This window comes from Acomys minous, assembly GCF_964271855.1.
Source record: "Acomys minous genome assembly, chromosome: 7".
NCBI lineage: Eukaryota > Metazoa > Chordata > Mammalia > Rodentia > Muridae > Acomys > Acomys minous.
The window spans coordinates 44,418,580-44,436,805 of record NC_140488.1 but is presented as its reverse complement, the minus strand read 5'-3'; the positions used below and the strand labels follow the sequence as shown (position 1 = coordinate 44,436,805).

Sequence of the window (18,226 nt, the reverse complement as noted above, 5' to 3'; positions counted from 1 at the left end):
GGGTATGACGCACTAACTTTTACATCTCTTGGTGCTATACTTCCCTTAAGGTAATGTGGTTGGGTTTTCCCCCCGGTGTTCTCTAGCAGATTGTTTAACTGTGCTGTTGGCTGACTACTATTGGTTCACTGGCAAGACACACCCAGCTTACCTTCATTTTCTGGATTTGTTCCCAAGCACAGTAATGGGAGGCCCATGTGGGAAGGGCTGCTTTCTGATTGCTTTTCTCTTCTTTCTTTTTGAATGGAGCTCAACAGAGTATCCCCTGGGTGGCTTCCTTCTCCCAGCCACCTTGTAAGTGGGGGTGGTGGTCTTTGAGCCAATGATGGGTCAATAGGCAGGCAGAATCCACACAAATAGGAGGCTCCTAGGTTCCAAATGGATCTTATTAGGGACATTAAATTCCTGGATGGCTAGCATCTGCCTCATTGTCTTCTTGGTAATGACCCTCTTGTCTTGTTGATCAAGGATCTCAAGGTGCAAAGGAACCTTACCCGCCTCCCCCTACCCTTTCAGTGAATTTTTTCCACCCCAACTACTTGTGCCCTCCGCCTATCGGCCAATTGAGCACAACCATTCTCCCTTTGTAAAAAAAGGGGTTGGGTTTCCTTCAATTGTCTGCCCTTCTCTGTCCCCTCCACTATTTTTGTTTTACTCTCTAGTTAACTTTGCATACAACAGCTTCACCAGTAGGACCGGTGTTGAGGATCCCCTGCACACTCTCTTCTCATTGGCGGGTGCACCGGCCTTTTCCTTGCTCTAATCTGGGGGTTTGTGGAGGTAGTGGGGTGGTGGGTGGGAGAGAAGAGTTTGGACACAGTCTTCCTCTGCACTTCACACACACTATCTGCTTGCGGACACGCACACACACACACACACACACACACACACACACACACACACACTACACACACACACACTACACACACGCGCGCGTGCACACACACATACACACACTCACACACACGCACGTCTGCTCAGGCCCCTTCTCTCTGTGTCTTCCATCAAGATGACAGTACGCTGGAGAAAAGGCTGCTGGAATCAGCTGGTAGGTACAGTAGTAATCTGAACCCCACCCACCCGCTGCCTTTGCTTGCTCAGGTTTCTCCGGTCACTCCAGCCAGGGGAGAAAACATGTAAGCGCGCCTCCAGAGGAGGGGCTCGGGAAGCTGGGAGTGGCGGGGGCGGCGGAAGGTGAGCTTAGGAAGGTGGCCCAGCGCCCCTTCTGCCCGGGCCCCTCCCAGTGCTCCCTTGGGGTGTCAGCCTCGGCTCCGCTTGCCCCCACTCCACCCTCCTTTCGAAGGGATTGCCTTTTTTTTTCCTCTGCGGCGGCGGAAATGACAGTGTGGTGCTGCGGTGGTGTCATGGTGCTGCCTCTGGACTGAGAGGCGAAAACTCTTTAAGTTTAGCCCAGGAGACCCAGACGCGGGAACGTCGCGGTCTCTGTGCTGTCCCCTGTGGGGCGCGCGGGCTGGCGGATCCCGGCAGCTGCTGCTGCGCGGCGGCGGCAGCGGCCGCAGCGGCGAAGGCGGGCGGCGGCCTAGAGTGGTGGCGGCGGCGGCGGCAGCGACAGCGGCCCGGGAGCTCGCGCGGGAGCCCAAGCCAGCTTGCTGCGGAGGCCGGCGAGCGCCAGGCGCTCCCAGGCGCGCGGAAGAGATGGCTGGCGCCCGGGAACAATATGGGTAAAACGCGTCCCCTTCTCCGTGGCTCTGGGGGGTCGAGTGTCGCCGCCGGCGCAGGGCTTGGCCCGGGCTCAGGCTGCTCTTCAGGTGCCGCTGGGGCCGGTGCTGGCCGAGGGCACACGGGCTCGGCGGGAAGGGAGGGATAGGGGACGGGGACCATAGGACAGAGTCCGCGAGGCTCCAGGCGGTGGTGGCGATGGCGGGGGCCCGGGTTGTCTGTCACGCTGGGGTGACCTGGGCTCCTGCCGCTACCCTCGTGGGAAGGAGTTTGCACTCCTGGATCCCAGGCGAGGGAACGGCCTGAGGCCTCCCGCTTGGCCAGGCCAAGCTAGGAGAAAGCAATGGAGCGGCTCTCCTGGCGCCTAGGCGCAAGTCTGGGAAAGGGCGCAGCCGCCTTCCCACGCTCCCGCAATCCACAGCGTCCTCGGCCCGGGCGGCGCCCCTCGGTCGGCGGTTTGCTCCGTGGTGCTGGCGCTGCAGCCAGCGATGCTGCGGGCACCCTGCCGGCGAGAGCCTGGGAGAAACTTAATCCCTTTTTCTCTGGGGAAGGAATCTTCAAGTCTCTGTCTGGGTGGTTCCTTATTTCTGGCCTAGCTGTGAAAGCAGCGCCTTGGGGGAGAGGGAAAACTTGAGTGTGTCCACAGGACACACTGCGACTGAAGCCTGGGCATGAGAGGCTTTTTCATTTCGGGCTAAGAATTAAGTAAATAACGGCGGAGCAGATTTACTGTAACATCACTGGGGATGAGCTGGCTTAGGTTATTTCGCACTTCATGTGCTGAACAGTATTTATTTTGGAGGCATTTCTATTTAGAGCAGGAAATTAGGATCCTGGGATGGTCGGACGCCTCACTTCTGCCTCTCTCTTCCTCATTCCTTATGCACCGTCACTATTATGCCTCTTGTTCTTGTCTCACATTTGCCCACCCAGACCCCTCAGCAGAGTCCCTGCTCTCCCAGCTTTTCTCTATTAACCTGTGCACACCCAGCAACGCAGCTTCTTGCTTTTCACTCACTTTGCATTATTTTTGAAGATTTCGGAGTATTTCTGAGGAGGAGTATTTATGAGGCAAGACATTGGAAACTGTACTAGTAGACAACTGTTGTGTGGGGATGAATTCATCTGATTCTCAAATTGAACCATAAAGGCTGACTTTAATCCCGTGCCATTTCCTCTCCGAATCACTTCTCTGACAATATTCTAGTAGAAGAGGGGGGTTGCCGAATAGAGTTCACATTCCTCACCTCTGCTCAGGGAGCTTTATTGTACCCTAGATTACAGTCCCCTCCACCACCACCTTTTTAACTTCCTCCTCACTCCTCACTGACCTGAGGGAGAACCAGTCTTTGCCATTTTTATATATTCCTGCTCAATCAATTAACTTAATACCGGCTCATAATGTGAATTAGATTTCTCTAGATTGTTCCTTACAAAACTTGATTCGTGTGGTTGAAACGCAAGTCTAGAAGCCAAGATCAGAGAGTTCATTCCAAATGTGATGTTGCATTGGCTTTATGGCCTTTAGACATCTGTATGACCTTTCTTTCACAGTTGCTGCACTTGCATAAAAGGCATAATATTGTGTACTAGTATTGTGAGTATTGGCTTGGTCCTTTGAAGATAAAAGGATTCTATAAACCTCAGCATTATACTTTTCCATGAAAGCACTTCATTTATTCTTTATTGGGTTACTGGATTGAATGGGTATAAATGCGAACACTAATTTACAGAAACCTTAATTTGCCATTATTAGTCCCCTTGGGATTCAGATTATCATTGTAATTTAGATCTTAAGTCAATTTGTTTCACAAATGTATATGTAACTGAATGAAACATATATACAATTAAGCACAGAAAGTAATGGTGATGATTTTAAGTCGAGTCATAAATCATATTGATTACACTTTACCTGAACAATCTGAGTCAGACTTATTTGCATACTCAACCTCACCCATTTTAGCCTACATGGGGGCAGTTAGATAATGCCCAATAAAAAGTGGCATAGATAATTTTAGGTCTGGCTATACAAGCATGATTAGCATCTAGCAGCAATGAGTCAATATTTCTTAAAGCACCTTTAATGTACAGAGGCCTCTGATGGCTGTGTTGAGTGAGGTCCTAGTCTTACCCCAGGATTTTGGGCTCATATTTGTCCTATGCTAAAATCTACTTACAGCTCCAGGGCTAGGATGGAGTCAGGGTATGTGATCTGTGGAAGAGGGAGAGAGGCTATGGGACATGAAGGCCGAGGCGGCTCTCCTATTTACTCTCATGACTACTAGGATTCCTACCTAGCATGTTGTACCTTGCAAGACCACTTCTGAGAGGCACTTGCTGCAAATGAGTGACTTGCTTGCTTCACAAACGTATCATCTGAGCAGTGCAAATTGACTTAGATAAAATTGGTTAATCCCTCCTCTAAGAACAGGGCAACTTGCTCCAACTTGCAGAGCTTCAAATAGTGCCAGCGGAGTCTCAGAATTGCGTCCAAGTAGGGTTCTGAGTAGTGAGCTTTTCCATTCCCTCCTCCCATAAAATCTGCTGACAGCACAACAGTTAAGAAGGAAACTACCGAAGGATGCTTTCTTAATCAGTCAGCAAACCTCACTGGCTTGAAGAGGAGAAAAGAATACTGTCTCTGGTTGTTAGGTTCCTTAGAACGGAAATTTCTCTTTCTCAACGGGAATGTAGAGCCCTGAAAGGCAAAGACAGGCATGAGGCACAAAAGTATGTCTCGGATGGCTGTTTTTAGAGATAACTGCTTGGCTTTGTGTGTCTGTCACTCAGTCTTTATAGATCTTGCTAACTTTCTACATGTTAGCCATGGGACTCAGCTGCTAGAAGAGGCCTGAGAGTCCTCCAACTCCATTTAGTATTGGGGTTTTTGTTCTGTCTTCTGTGGAAAAGAAAGCTTGTGTCTATGAAGCCCCTCTTTAAGCTGAATGACATTACTTAAAACAGTATGTCATAAAAATAGGAGGTGTAACATGTCCATAGTGGATTTAACACAGTTCAAGAGGTTTTAAAGACAGTCATTTAACTTTTTACGTTTTTTTTATTTGTGTGCCTGTGTGTGCATATAAACATGCATGTGTGCCATAGCATACGGTGTGGAGGCTAGAGGAAAACTTGGGAAATCAGTTCTCTCCTTAATACCGCATGGGTTCCATGGATCAAATTCAGGTCATCAGTCTTGGTGGCCAGCAATTTTACTTGCTGAACTATCTCACTGGCCCTAAATATAGTTACTTTTTTGAAAGTTCGGTACAAAGTCTGTATTGTGCTAACGGTCTCTATTTCTGGATCCTCAACAAATACTGTGTTCATCATGAGCAGTATACAGAGGAGGCCAGAGAAGTGCTTGTCTGTGTGTTGAGTCATAGCATCAAAATGAGAAGTTCAGATGAGTGATGGCAAGAGAATAAAATCCTACTTTATTGTCTGCCTTGTGCAGACTGTTACTCCCTTTCACCCTCACTTCTAACCCTCAAGGGTCAATAGATGTATTCCTATCCACTTTCATATATTAAAACTCTATTGAAAGTTTTCTGTGGACTGTACAAGCCTGTGTTCTGTGGCTTTTTCTGTCTGCTTGTTTTTTCATCTTTTTAATTCTTCATGACCTTATGGTCCCGTAACATTTTGGACAGTCAAACTTTCAGAGATTGAATTTTTCTCCAGAAAACCTATAACCTGCTGAGACTACTAGATGGCATATGATGCTTCAAGGAAACATGGCAGAGGAATTTCAAACAAAAAAAAAGCCAACATCCTACCATCCCTTTCTCCATGAGATGTTTGCCTGAATAGACTGTACACTATGATGTTGGCTCAGTGGAAATGGGTTAGAAAAATGTGGGTTCTTGTTTCTCCCCAGCACTCTGATGGCCTGACCTTGGGCTTTGTCTCAGCCTCTTTCTGCAGGTCAGACTCCTCTGGCTGACGGTGAACAGTATCCTCTGGCTCTGGAGCATCCTCTTACAGAGACCAGATGATCTGATACCAAACCCATTATATCATGAGAACTCTTCCAGAAACCTTAAATGCCAATATTTGCAATTTGCTCCAATAGGAACATAATATGTAGCCATGGAAGACAGTGCTAACTTAGGAGAGCAAAGTGTGTGTGTGTGTGTGTGTGTGTGTGTGTGTGTGTGTGTGTGTGTACAGTTCAGAGATAGAAAAAATGGTTTATAGTCCAGAATCCTCTATCACTTCGTCTATAGCCTTTTGTTCAGTGTTGCTAGGATCCATGTGGTTCCCAGGAGAGTAGAAGCTTGATTTCAAATAGGCCTCTGTTTTCTGTCCCTTGTTACTGACCAGAATTTGGGGTCCTCACAGCCCAACATTCAATAGAATGCCCTACATACATATTTTACAAGTTTTATTGTGTAGAAGTAGAAATGAGTGCCCGTCCTGGAAGGCCACTAAATACCTTTTTAAAAAAAAATCACTGAATATTTAAAAATACATCATTGAAAAAACAGAGGCTTGGAAATTCAGTCTTAAAATGGATGAAAATCTGTCCTAGTAGCAAAGGTAAATAAGTTTGTTCTTCATTTGTTCCCCAGTCTTACAACTTTGCCAGTGTAATCGGCATTAGGGCAATGGTATTATGAATGATACTTATAATTCTTGTCAAACATTATGTTACCTCAGCAAATCCATTTCTTGGTTACTTTGATTAATTATTTTTAAATACTAATTTTTACTCTGAAAAATTCATACATTTATACAATGTACTTTGATCATACTTTAATGAATCTTTTCTATTTGAGACAGATTAGGACTTTGGGCTTTGCTATTTTCATATTCATTTTAATATTTATGATGACAGCATTATAGAAAATACTCAAAGTTGTAGGTTTAGGAGCTAATTATTGGAAGGGAATAGCATACATGCATATACTATAAAATACTAAGTAGGCGTCAATGCCCAGGCAGGAACTGGATTAGGTTCTCTGTACTGCCTAGTAATCAAACTCCAGATTTGAGCTCTCTTGATGTGTGATGGAAGTCTAAAAGAAAACACTAGAGGTAATTCTTCCCTTAGAAGGACCATAGCCTAAGTGGGAAGACATATGAGCATCAGGAACACCACAGTTAAAACGATGGTTTTCTTGGGATTTTGTAGAGAAGCATGATTGTCTTCTATCATGTCAATTATGTTTGTGATGAATTTCCAAATGTGTCTAGCTTGTAAGAAAAGTGGTCTGGGTGTATCATGTGTGAATGTGTGATGCAAGTAAATGTAATTTTAAAGCAGGTTAATTTATTTTATCCTCATGGGATCATCACAAGGACCTATGCAATGCATACAGCAAGTACTTTTAATCCAAAAGACAAAGAAACTATGGTACAAAGAATTTAATGTTTTACTTAGCATCACTATGTTAGTACTGTTAGATATAAGACTTTAAGAAGACTTTAGTATAAGAAATGAAATAGTGGAGACTGGAGAGATGGCTCAGAGGTTAAGAGCACTGTCTGCTCTTCCAGAGGTCCTGAGTTCAATTCCCAGCAACCACATGGTGGCTCACAACCATCTATAATGAGATCTGGTGCCCTCTTCTGGTGTGCATGAAGAGTATGTACTTATATACATAAAAATAAAAAAATCTTATGCCAGGCGTGGTTGCTCACGCCTTTAATACCAGCACTCGGGAGGCAGAGGCAGGCAGATTGCTGTGAGTTTGAGCCCAGCCTGGTCTATAAAGCGAGTCCAGGACAGCCAAGGCTACACAGAGAAACCCTGTCTCGAAAAACCAACCCCTGCAAAAAAGACAGAAACAAATCTTAAAAAGAATGAAATAGTGGTTTTTAAAAATATAAAACTACTATATAAATATATGATTGTTATTATTATAACTAATTACAGTCATTGACCATAGAATGAACCTCCATTTTGTCTTCTATTTTGAATTCTCATCATATAGAATATAGAAAATTCTATGCATTGGGTATTTTTATGTCAGATTTTTTTTCTGACAGTTGCTGTGTAACCAACGCTGGTTTTGAGATCATTATGTAGATCAGGTTGTCCTTGAACTAACTTTGATCCCCTTGCTTCAGCCTCCCAAGTCCTGGATTTACAATCATCTTCCAACATTCACAGGGCTCCAAATGATCTTTTCTGAGCTTGAGCAAGTCATCCACTAATTATAACATTCTTGGATTGTGTTTTGTTTTGTTTTGTTTCTCTGAGACAGGGTTTCTCTGTGTAGACTTGGCTGTCTTGCGCTTGCTTTGTAGACCAAGCTGGCCTTGAACTCACAGAGATCCGCCTGTCTCTGCCTCCTGAGTGCTGGGATTAAAGGCGTGCGCCACCATGCCTGGCTCTGTCCTTGGATTTGCTTGTTTTCTTTTTCAGTTCCAGAAGATGTTTTCATTGGTTGATACTCACAAGATACTCCCCTCCCCTTTAGTTGTTCACTGGAACATTTATTATATATATCTTCCTTGGGGTGCAGCAAGTAAAAACATCTACTACACTTTGCATTAGCTTATACAAGGGACAACATACACCTAGTCGCTTGATAATACGGCTTATCACTTCTTAGCCTGACTAGTTACACTTGTGAAGAAGAGTCATGCTTTTAATAGGAAGTTTATAGCATCCAAGACATCTCTTTTTGCATGATAATAAATAGGAAGAACTCTATAATAATAGGATATCTGATCTAGAAAACATCTTAGAGGAACAGCTGGTGATTCTAGCTCAACTTGAACAGCATTTTGCACTTGAAGAAACAGACTAAGTCAGGACTTGTTTGTTCATCCTCCTAGGAAGATGGATAGTTACTAGTATTCTAAGAAAAGTCTTATGGGACGTTGTTGCTAATATCCTGACAGGTGAAAGCTAATGTCCTGAAGAATCTTTTTTTTTTTTTGTATTTTTTAAAATAAAATTCCAGCTCATCTTTTAATCTACAGCCAAGAGGTCAGGCTTAGTTTCACATTTATGCCTTTTCTGGGTAGACAGTAGCTCCCCGGGGAGAGAGTGAGAGTCCAGAGCCATACTCAGAAGATCTGGAAGATGAAAACTAGATAGGCTATTAGCTGTTGGATAAGAAGGTATTTAGTTATGTTCAAATAGCATTTGAAATAATAGACTTCTGTCAAGTGCAGATCACAGCTGCTTGATCCTAACTCTTGATCAGAGTTAGCTAATGCTAGATTTGGAGGGCAATACTTGAATCAATTTTTCATCTTGTAAGTGTAAAATGTGCTATGTTTTTGAAATCTTAATCACTTTCATTGAAGCATTTCCTCCTCCTTTCAGGTAGCAGTGATGGTGCATGAGTGTAGTCTCAGCACTGGAAGGCTGAGGCAAGAGGATTGAGCCTAGCCTAGATTACTCTGTGAGACCCTGTCTCAAAAGAAAGAGCCAGAGGTCAGGGAGGGAGGGAGGCAAGCACAGAGCATGTACCTACCTACCTACATACATGAATAGATACATATATTCACAGAGCTGTTTTTGATCAAAGCAATCTTCATTTTCAACTTTTTGTTTCTAACAAAATTTTATCACAAAGCTTGCCAAACATCAAATTAAAAACTTGCACCTTAGCCAGGTGTGGTGGCGCATACCTTTAATCCCAGCACTCGGGAGGCAGAGGCAGGCAGATTGCTGTGAGTTCGAGGCCAGCCTGGTCTACAAAAGGACAGCCAGGACTGTTACACAGAGAAACCCTGTCTCAAACAAACAAACAAACAAACAAACAAACAACCCAAAACAACAACAACAACAACAAAAACTTGCACCTGGTATCCAGACACTGTTTGACTGCCCTATTATAGACTCCTCTCTCTACCAGGCAAAGAACCTATGTCTTTAATCTTACTCAAAGTTTCCTTAGAAACTCAGCACATAGCATGTTGATACCAGGAGAACATCAGCATAGAAAAACACCTGGTGAAGACCTTAGTACTGGTAAAATGATGACAATTTCAGAAAAACAGGGTCTAAAAATTACAGAATGCAGAGTGTAACTTTATGATCACATTAGTACAGCTACTTTATATACACTCTAAGCTGCCGAGCAGAACGAACACTTTGCATCTGGCTCCTATGTGATAGGCACAGAGCTTTTTAATGCCTCACCAAATAAGAGAGTGAAGCGGATAGATAGCAAAGATAAACCACGCAGGAACAATTTTCCAATAGGAAGAACACAAACAGACACGTTTGTCTACACACCAGTAACTAAATTATTTGGAAGGGAGCTCTTTAGCTTGTAGGCACATGGGTATTTATGTCTTCATATGCCAGTTGATTCTACCATTTTGTGTATTACATTGATGCATTTTATGACAGACAGTTGTGTTTTTCGAAGAAAGCCTCATGATTACCTGCCATTGGATCACAGTCCATCAGAATCACATACTTTGTCATCTTTACACCTTTTTAATTCCAAACAGAGCTGTGATTCTTGAAAATTTTCTCAAGTTAAAACGCTTTCTCGTTGTTTTGTTTGTATCCATTCCTCTGCTAAAAGTTTTTTGTGAGGTAGGTAGGAAGTTTTTTTTTTTTTTTTAGCAGCCATTTAGATATTTTTATGTGAATAAGAACTGAGCCTTAAGAATTTTCTGAAACTTGTTGACACATTGGAGACGTCCCAGGGCATTGCAAGACCTACACAGGGAATCACTGACCTAGAAAGACATGGTAAAGAAGTAAGCGATTCAAGCTGGGAGTGGTGGTTACATGCCTTGAGCTCTAGCACTAAGCATGTGGAGCAGGAGAATCAGAGCTCAAGGTCATCCTTGGCCACATAGTGAGTTCGAGGCCTGATGAGATAGATGAGACCCTACCTAGAAAAAATAGAAGTAAGTAGTCCAATAGAGTTTATAGGTACTATATAACCACATAATTTGCAATATATTTATACTATATAGTAGTTAGCTATGTATAGTCTGGAGTTTGATCTGAGTTTGAATCTCTTTTTAAAAACTGAGATGTGGCTCATGTATCATAATAGTCACCATATTAAAGTACACAGACCAATGATTTTTAATATAGTAAACAAACAAACAAAAAAAACATGTGCAGCCATCTATCTGTAGAACATTGTCAAAATCCCCAAAAGAAAGTGCATACATATTCATATTACACCCACTCCTTCTCTCTGCTAGGCCTTGACTGCTATTATGCTTTCTATTCCTATGAGTTCCTCTGTTCTAGGCATTTCATATAAAGGAACTCACACTATAGCTTACATTTCTGTACTGGCTTCTTTCATTTGGAAATATATATTTAAAAGGTTATCCATATTGCAGCATCTATCAGCACTCCATTCCTTTTTATGGACAAATACTATTCTATCACCATGCTTTGATTTTTTTTTTAATATATCAGATGATGGGCTTTGGTTGTTTTGCTCTTGGCCACTGTAAATATTGCTACTGTGAACACTGATGTGCAAGAGTTTTTGAATGAACACATTTTAAAATTTTATTCAGTACATACCTAGCAGTGGAATTGCTTGATCAGATGGTACTTTACATTTAACTCTGGAGGAAATGCCAAACTATTTCCCAAAGCAGCTGCAGCATTTTGCATTCACACCAGCAATATGAGGGATTCAATTTCTCCACATCCTGGCAGATACTTGCTACTTTCCCTTTTGGTTTTTTTTTTAATTATTATTATAGCTATTCTATTGTGTTTATTTGGTTTGCTTTTCCCTAATGGCTAATGATGTTGGGTAAGTTTTCATACGCTTACTGGCTATTTGTTTATCTTCTTTGGAAGATCCTTTGCCTTTTCATTCTGCTGATGGTGTTGGTTCTAGCTCTAAAGGTTTAAATTTGGATGAAGTAGCATTTCTCTGTGTTGGTTGCTTGTGATTTTGTTGTGATCTACAAAAATCATGTTGTCTAATCTGATTTTTGCTGTTTTGACTCTTATAATTTGGTAATTGATCCATTTCATTTATTCATCTTTAGATTGTTTTGTCTTTGTAGCCCAAGCTCTCACTATGTAGTCCAGAGTGGCCTATGATAGTCCTGTCCCCACCTCTCAAGTACTGGGATTATAGGCACACACCAGCATACCTAATTTGAATTATTTTTGTGTGTTTTTAAAATAAGTTCTTTTTTTTTAATTTTTAAATTTTTTTTTATTAATTTATTCTTGTTACATCCTTAACTTCATTTCCTGTGTGTGTGGGGATGAAGTTCTCCAAGAGCTGTTTGTTGAGATTATTCTTTCTTTGCCAAATTATCTTGGAAACTTTGTCAAAAATTAAGTTGGCTGTAAATATATAGGCTTATTTCTAGAGGGCCTTTTTTCTTAAGTTTGAATATTTGCTGTGCTATGTGCAAGCGAGTACGACCCTGGACAAATTACTTTTGTAATGATAGTACCTGTTTTTAAAAGAAAACTGTGAAGAAGATAATTGGCATCATGATGATGATTAGATAGTAGTGGAGGTAGGGAAAATGGAGGATAGTTGCCGATATGCTGAAACAGCACTAATGAGAATCAGGAACCTGAAGAAACAAATGTTTGAGGAACTTGCAAAAATGATTTAATCCCTCAGATTGGCTAATGACGTGACTGTGTCATAGTAAAATAAAACAGAATGGAGTACTAGGTGTGGTAGTGCATGCCTGCCATGCCATCACTTGGGAGACAGAAACAGGAAGATCAGGTGCTAGAGGTCAGTTGCAGTCTGATGTCAGCAATCTGAACTAAGTAACCTATCTTAACTGATGGCAGTTCTGTAAAAATAATATACGCTGTAGCTTAAATAATATTTTGTATTTTGTCTGCCCTTTCTGTTTTCTTTGTTTGCTTGTTTTTGATGTTAGACTTTACTGTTAAGGAGACCTCCAAGAGTCCTTTGAGAGCTATGGACAATCCTCTTCAGGTAATAAATACATATAGCATTCACAGAGGTCCAGGAGCCTCTAGTTAAAATTCCTACCTTGACTTTATATAAGGCAGTTGTGACCCTGAATGTGTTTCCCCGACCTTCATTTCATAGTGAGATTCAAGGGTCATATTGATTTGGGAACACGTTTTAGGGGTTCATATGAAGTTAAAAGAGATATTTCTGTATGTGAAAGAGTTTATACAGCACTCTCTTAAGACAGGGGAGCTGTGGCACCTTAACTGATTTTATATTAAGTGTCAACACGTAGGTGACTTTCTGCAGTGCTTCTGACCAACCGGGGTAGTTTTCAACACACACACTGTGGAATGTTTGAAACTCTGAAAGGGGTTGAAATAGAAGTGCAGTGTCAGATGGAGATAGTCCTAGAGGAAGGAGTCAGGAGTAGGCAAGACAGACTCAGAGGGACACAGAGAGACAAAAATAGAAGCGGAAGCAGGCCATTTAGAAACACTCTTGTAAACAGTCAAGATAACTTCAGTGAAGGAGGTGAGATGATTAGAAGGAAGGTGTAGGGGAAAAAGCACAGGCATCGGCATGGAACTGATTTCCTGCTTGGGTTAGTGTTTCTGGTTGGCTTACTCTGGGCCTTGTTTTCTTAAGTATATGATGGGTCTAGTAATAATTCCATATTCAGCCGGGCGTGGTGGCACACACCTCTAATCCCAGCACTTGGGAGGCAGAGGCAGGTGATCGCTGTGCTGTGAGTTCGAGATCAGCCTGGTCTACAAAGCAAGTCCAGGACAGCCAAGGCTACACAGAGAAACCCTGTCTCGAAAAACCAAAAAACCAAAAACCAAAAAACAAACAAAACAAAACAACAACAACCAAAAAAAAAGAATCAAAACCATATTCATAGTCCTGGAAGAATTTAATGGAATAATGTACATAAAGTGCTTAACATAGTAGTCACAACACAGATAAATAAGCAATAAACACTATGTACCTTCTTATTATCGGTTTGAGTAATACTTATTGTCCATTATTGACAACTATTTTGTGCCAGTCACCATGGCTATGAATAAAAATAAAAAATTGTTGCTCTACTCCAGGAGAGGAGGGAATCAGCAGGAAATACAGATATACTAATCTGAATGCTCTAATACAGTATTTGAAGTGATTCAACACTACCTAGGATGGTGTAGTAACACCCACTGATTATGTGTGATATGTGTGAATATATGTATAAGGACCTGAAATTGTAAAATAAAAATATCACGTCTCATTAAAAACGTAGCTAAACAAACCTTTAAACCTCCTAACGTAACTGGGAGTGGTTGCCTTATAAAGAAAACTCTTTCGGCTGGGTGGTGGTGGCGCACACCTGTAATCCCAGCATTAGGAGAAGCAGAGGCAGGAGGATCCCTGTGAGTTCGAGGCCAGCCTGGTCTACAAAGTGAGTCCAGGACAGCCAAGGCTACACAGAGTGACCCTGTCTTAAAAAAGAAAAGAAAACTCCTCCCTTTTACAGCCCAGTTTACTGTAGGAAGCTCCATTAAGTAGTTCTGTGCATTGAGTGGGTTTGATTTAGAAACATCTTTTGTGTACACAATATTGTATTTAAGTGCTAGGCATAGTCGTACTCAATATTTGTGATTCCCGTCAGAGGACTATGCACCTAGTCAATGCCAATATTTAAACAAATGCTAGTACAAGAATCAATATTTTAGGTCCTAATGAAGATTTCTAATGCTAGTGAGATGAACGGGACTACTCAAAATCAAAACATGCCCTTTTGCTGGCTGTTCAACTTAGCAGTTTTCATCTAGATCTGGATTTTCACCTAATCATGTTTTGGTAAGCATTTAAAAAAAGCACACAGGAGATGAGTTTTGCAACAGGCAAGTGCTAGTTGAACAAGTATTTTTTTAAATAATTAATTTTATTTTATTTTTATGTGTATTAGTGTGAAGGTGTCAGATCCCTTGGAACTGGAGTTACAGACACTTGTGAGCTGCTACGTGGGTGCTGGGAATTAAACTCGGGTCCTTTGGAAGAGCAGCCAATGCTCTTAACCACTGAGCCATCTCTCCAGCCCCTTGAACAAGTGTTTAACAATGAAACCAAACCTATAGCAGTTGTTACTTAGTAAATCTACAGATGAAATTCTTCCCTACTTGACTTGATGAAATTCAAGAGTATGGGCTGGAGAGATGGCTCAGTGGTTAAGAGCACAGCCTGCTCTTCCAAAGGTCCTGAGTTCAATTCCCAGCAACCATATGGTGGCTCACAGCCATCTATAATGTAACCTGATGCCCTCTTCTGGCCTGCAGGTGTACAAGCAGATAACACTGTATACTTAATAAATAAATCTTAAAAAAAAGAAAAGAGAAAGAAATTCAAGAGTATTTTTGAAGATGAGAGATTGATAAAGTGAAAGTGAAATCTATCTCCTTTTGTCTCTAATGACTCAGTTTACCAGAAATAGGATGGAACAGATCTCCATGTATGGGAATATGAAGTCATTCAAGTTCACACTCGCAAGTAAAATGTATTATCCCGCACTGAAAACTACATTTCCCCAAAGCTTTCAGTCCTTTTTTTTTTTTCTTCCCATGCAAGCCCTTAGAATGGAATCATTTCAGGAAGGAGAGAGCCAGCTTGAAATATAGCCGTGTTTTCCTTCCACTGGATGTAAAATAGGAGCAGCCCTTATATTTTGCCTTGACTGGAAATAGAGAATATTATTGGGGAATAGGGACTGAGAAATCTGTAGGGCCTCCAACTCATCACAGTCTCAGAGAAGAGATGTCAGGAGAGAATTTTGGAGAGGAGTCATGCCAATTTGTGAGCTGGAGTGGAAATGTTAATCAGGAAACCAAGACACAGAGGTGGCCACTTGCTTCTATTTATTAGTGAAGGGAAAAAAAAATCACAGGCAAGTGTCTAAAACAAGGTTTGAAGGAGAGTGGGGTGCAGAAAGGCTTCCTGATTAATTTCCCAGTAATTCCTATTGCTTAAGCATCCCCGGGGAGTCTATCAGGCCGAAAGTCTCCATTGGTTACAATATAATTATTCTACAGTCACTTGTCCTTTGGAAATGCTTAATGACTCTTACTTTGTATTACTTGCAGGTGAAAGCCCGGCCTCTGTGGTTCTTAATGCCTCAGCAGGATTATTTTCACTAAAGATGGAAACACTGGAGTCTGAATTGACCTGTCCAATCTGCCTCGAGTTGTTTGAAGACCCCCTTCTGCTCCCTTGTGCTCATAGCCTGTGTTTCAGCTGTGCCCATCGCATCTTGGTCTCAAGCTGCAGCTCTGGTGAATCCATTGAACCCATTACTGCTTTTCAGTGTCCTACCTGCAGGTATGTTATCTCGCTGAATCACCGGGGCCTGGATGGCCTCAAGAGGAATGTGACCCTGCAGAACATTATTGATCGTTTCCAGAAGGCTTCAGTCAGTGGGCCCAATTCTCCAAGTGAGAGTCGCCGGGAGAGGACTTACAGGCCTAGCTCCGCCATGTCTAGTGAGCGAATTGCTTGCCAATTCTGTGAGCAGGACCCTCCGAGAGATGCTGTGAAGACATGCATCACCTGTGAGGTCTCCTACTGTGACCGTTGCCTTCGGGCCACACACCCCAACAAGAAACCTTTCACCAGCCATCGCCTGGTGGAACCAGTTTCAGACACACATCTTCGAGGGATTACCTGCCTGGACCATGAGAATGAGAAGGTGAACATGTACTGTGTGTCTGATGATCAGTTGATCTGTGCCTTATGCAAACTGGTGGGTCGTCACCGAGACCATCAGGTCGCTTCCCTGAATGATCGATTTGAGAAACTAAAGGTAAGCAGTATGGCCCCCTCCTTCCCGAAGTTTGATTTAATATATAGTTGTACAGTCAGCAAACTCCGCAGTAAGCTGGATCACTCTTTCTATAGGTCAAGGAAGCTTCAAATTGTTTTCATAGGGAATAGCCTACTCACTGCGAGTTTTCACTGGAACTTCTCTCTTCTACAAGCCTGCGTGCATTTATGTAGTTCTGTGCAATTCTGGGCAAGTAAGGCCATGATCCACTTCACCAGGGTAACAGCAGTCTCTCTCCTCGGTGACACATTGCATATCTTTGCTATGATCTTTCTACCTTGTCTTTTTAGTAAGTGTAGGTGTACTGCAATCAGCATATGTGCTAATTTGCATACATTTGGGCGGGTCTCTGTGGAGGTGTGGGTGGAGTTGTCTGAGTGGATCTAGTAGATGAGAGATTTGTGGAGGACAGTAGTATAGGTTTGTGTTTGCAAGGTCTGGGGATGTGTCTCACTGGTAGAGCGCTTGCCTAGCAAGTACCAAGTCCCTGGATTCTAACTCCAGTTCTGCAAAAACAACAATAACCAAAATATGCCTAGTCCATACTGCATAGAAACCAATGTTTGGCATTAGCCACTGTAAATCGTCATTGAGCACTTAACATACAGCTAATTCTTATACCAATAAATCACCAAATCAGGAGGCAGAATCAAACACCGGAACTAAACATTTAAAGCGAAAGCAATGAATATCTGAGCTAGTAGTAGATTTTGTGGCCCTGTTTGCTCTTGCAGGCCCAGGCTAAAACACTTGTTTGCAGTCTCCATCTTGCAACTCTCCAGTGTCTTGTTTTCAGTGGGCAGTTTTGTGAAGTTATGTTAAATAATGTCTATTTGCAAGTCTAAGTGCCTAGTTTTGAAAGTCTTCTTACCTCAGTTTGATGTTCACCAATGTCAGATCTAGTAAACTGTTGGATTCCTATTGTCTTCCTGATATGGAGTATAATTTTTCTCAAAAGAAGGAAGCTACTTAACATAGATTTCAGACTAAATAAAATGTTTAGTGCTGGCTTTGGTAGCACATATGCTAAAATTGGACTGATACAGAGAGAGTTAGTTAGCATGACCCCAGTGCAAGGGTGACGTGCAAATTGGTAAAGCATTCCACATTTTTCCATGATTGGAATATTATTGTACGGAAAAATATTTTCAATTAAAAAAAGTTTGAATTTGGTAATTCCCAAGGGCTTCCGGAGGAATAAAACTTGTAACAAACATTAGATGCAGTTATATAAAAATTGAATTCCACACATTGCTGAATAATTTTAAACAATCATTATTTCTACAGTGAACCTTATAGTATCACACATTTAATTATAATGTTTTCATTATAAAATAAAATGAAAAACCAGGCATGGTGGTGCATGCCTTTAATCCCAGCACTCAGGAGGCAGAGGCAGGAGGATCACTGTGAGTTCGAGGCCAGCCTGGTTTACAAAGCAAGTCCAGGACAGCCAAGGCTATACCGAGAGACTTTGTCTTGAAAAACCAAAATAAAATAAAATCTAACAAAAATAAAGTATTTAAATGAAAAGTAAGATTAGCACCACCAAATACAAAAACCAAGCTACAAGAAAGTCTCGGATACCTTGGAGGGGGGAGGGGCAAGAAGACAATGGATGTTTTCCTTCTCTTATAATCTGGTAAATTTATTCAAATTTACATGATATTTTGTGTTGGTAAGGGTACTGGCACTCAGAATAGGAGACATTTTCTTGTCTGTAAAGTACTGCACTTTAGAGTGCCGCACTAACAGTGGTTTGTGTGTCTTTTTTTTTTTCAAGACAAGGTTTCTCTGTGTAGTCTTGGCTGTCCTGGACTCACTTTGTAGACCA

At 42.0% G+C, this 18,226-nt stretch overlaps 1 protein-coding gene across 3 annotated transcripts in view; it reads left to right on the top strand.

Moving 5' to 3' along the window:
* Positions 1–946: 946 nt before the first annotated feature.
* MID2 (midline 2) overlaps positions 947–18,226 on the top strand; it is a 113,431-nt gene continuing 96,151 nt past the window's right edge. The window contains exons 1-2 of one of the 3 annotated variants that reach the window (XM_084790270.1): positions 947–1,048; positions 15,656–16,371. In XM_084790270.1, coding sequence (XP_084646396.1) covers positions 15,712–16,371 — 660 coding nt within the window. In that variant the 5' untranslated portion in view covers positions 947–1,048; positions 15,656–15,711. Of the gene's footprint in view, positions 1,049–1,116; positions 1,683–15,655; positions 16,372–18,226 lie in introns of those variants that run through there. The other 2 variants (XM_084790269.1, XM_084790271.1) reach the window with 2 other exon arrangements.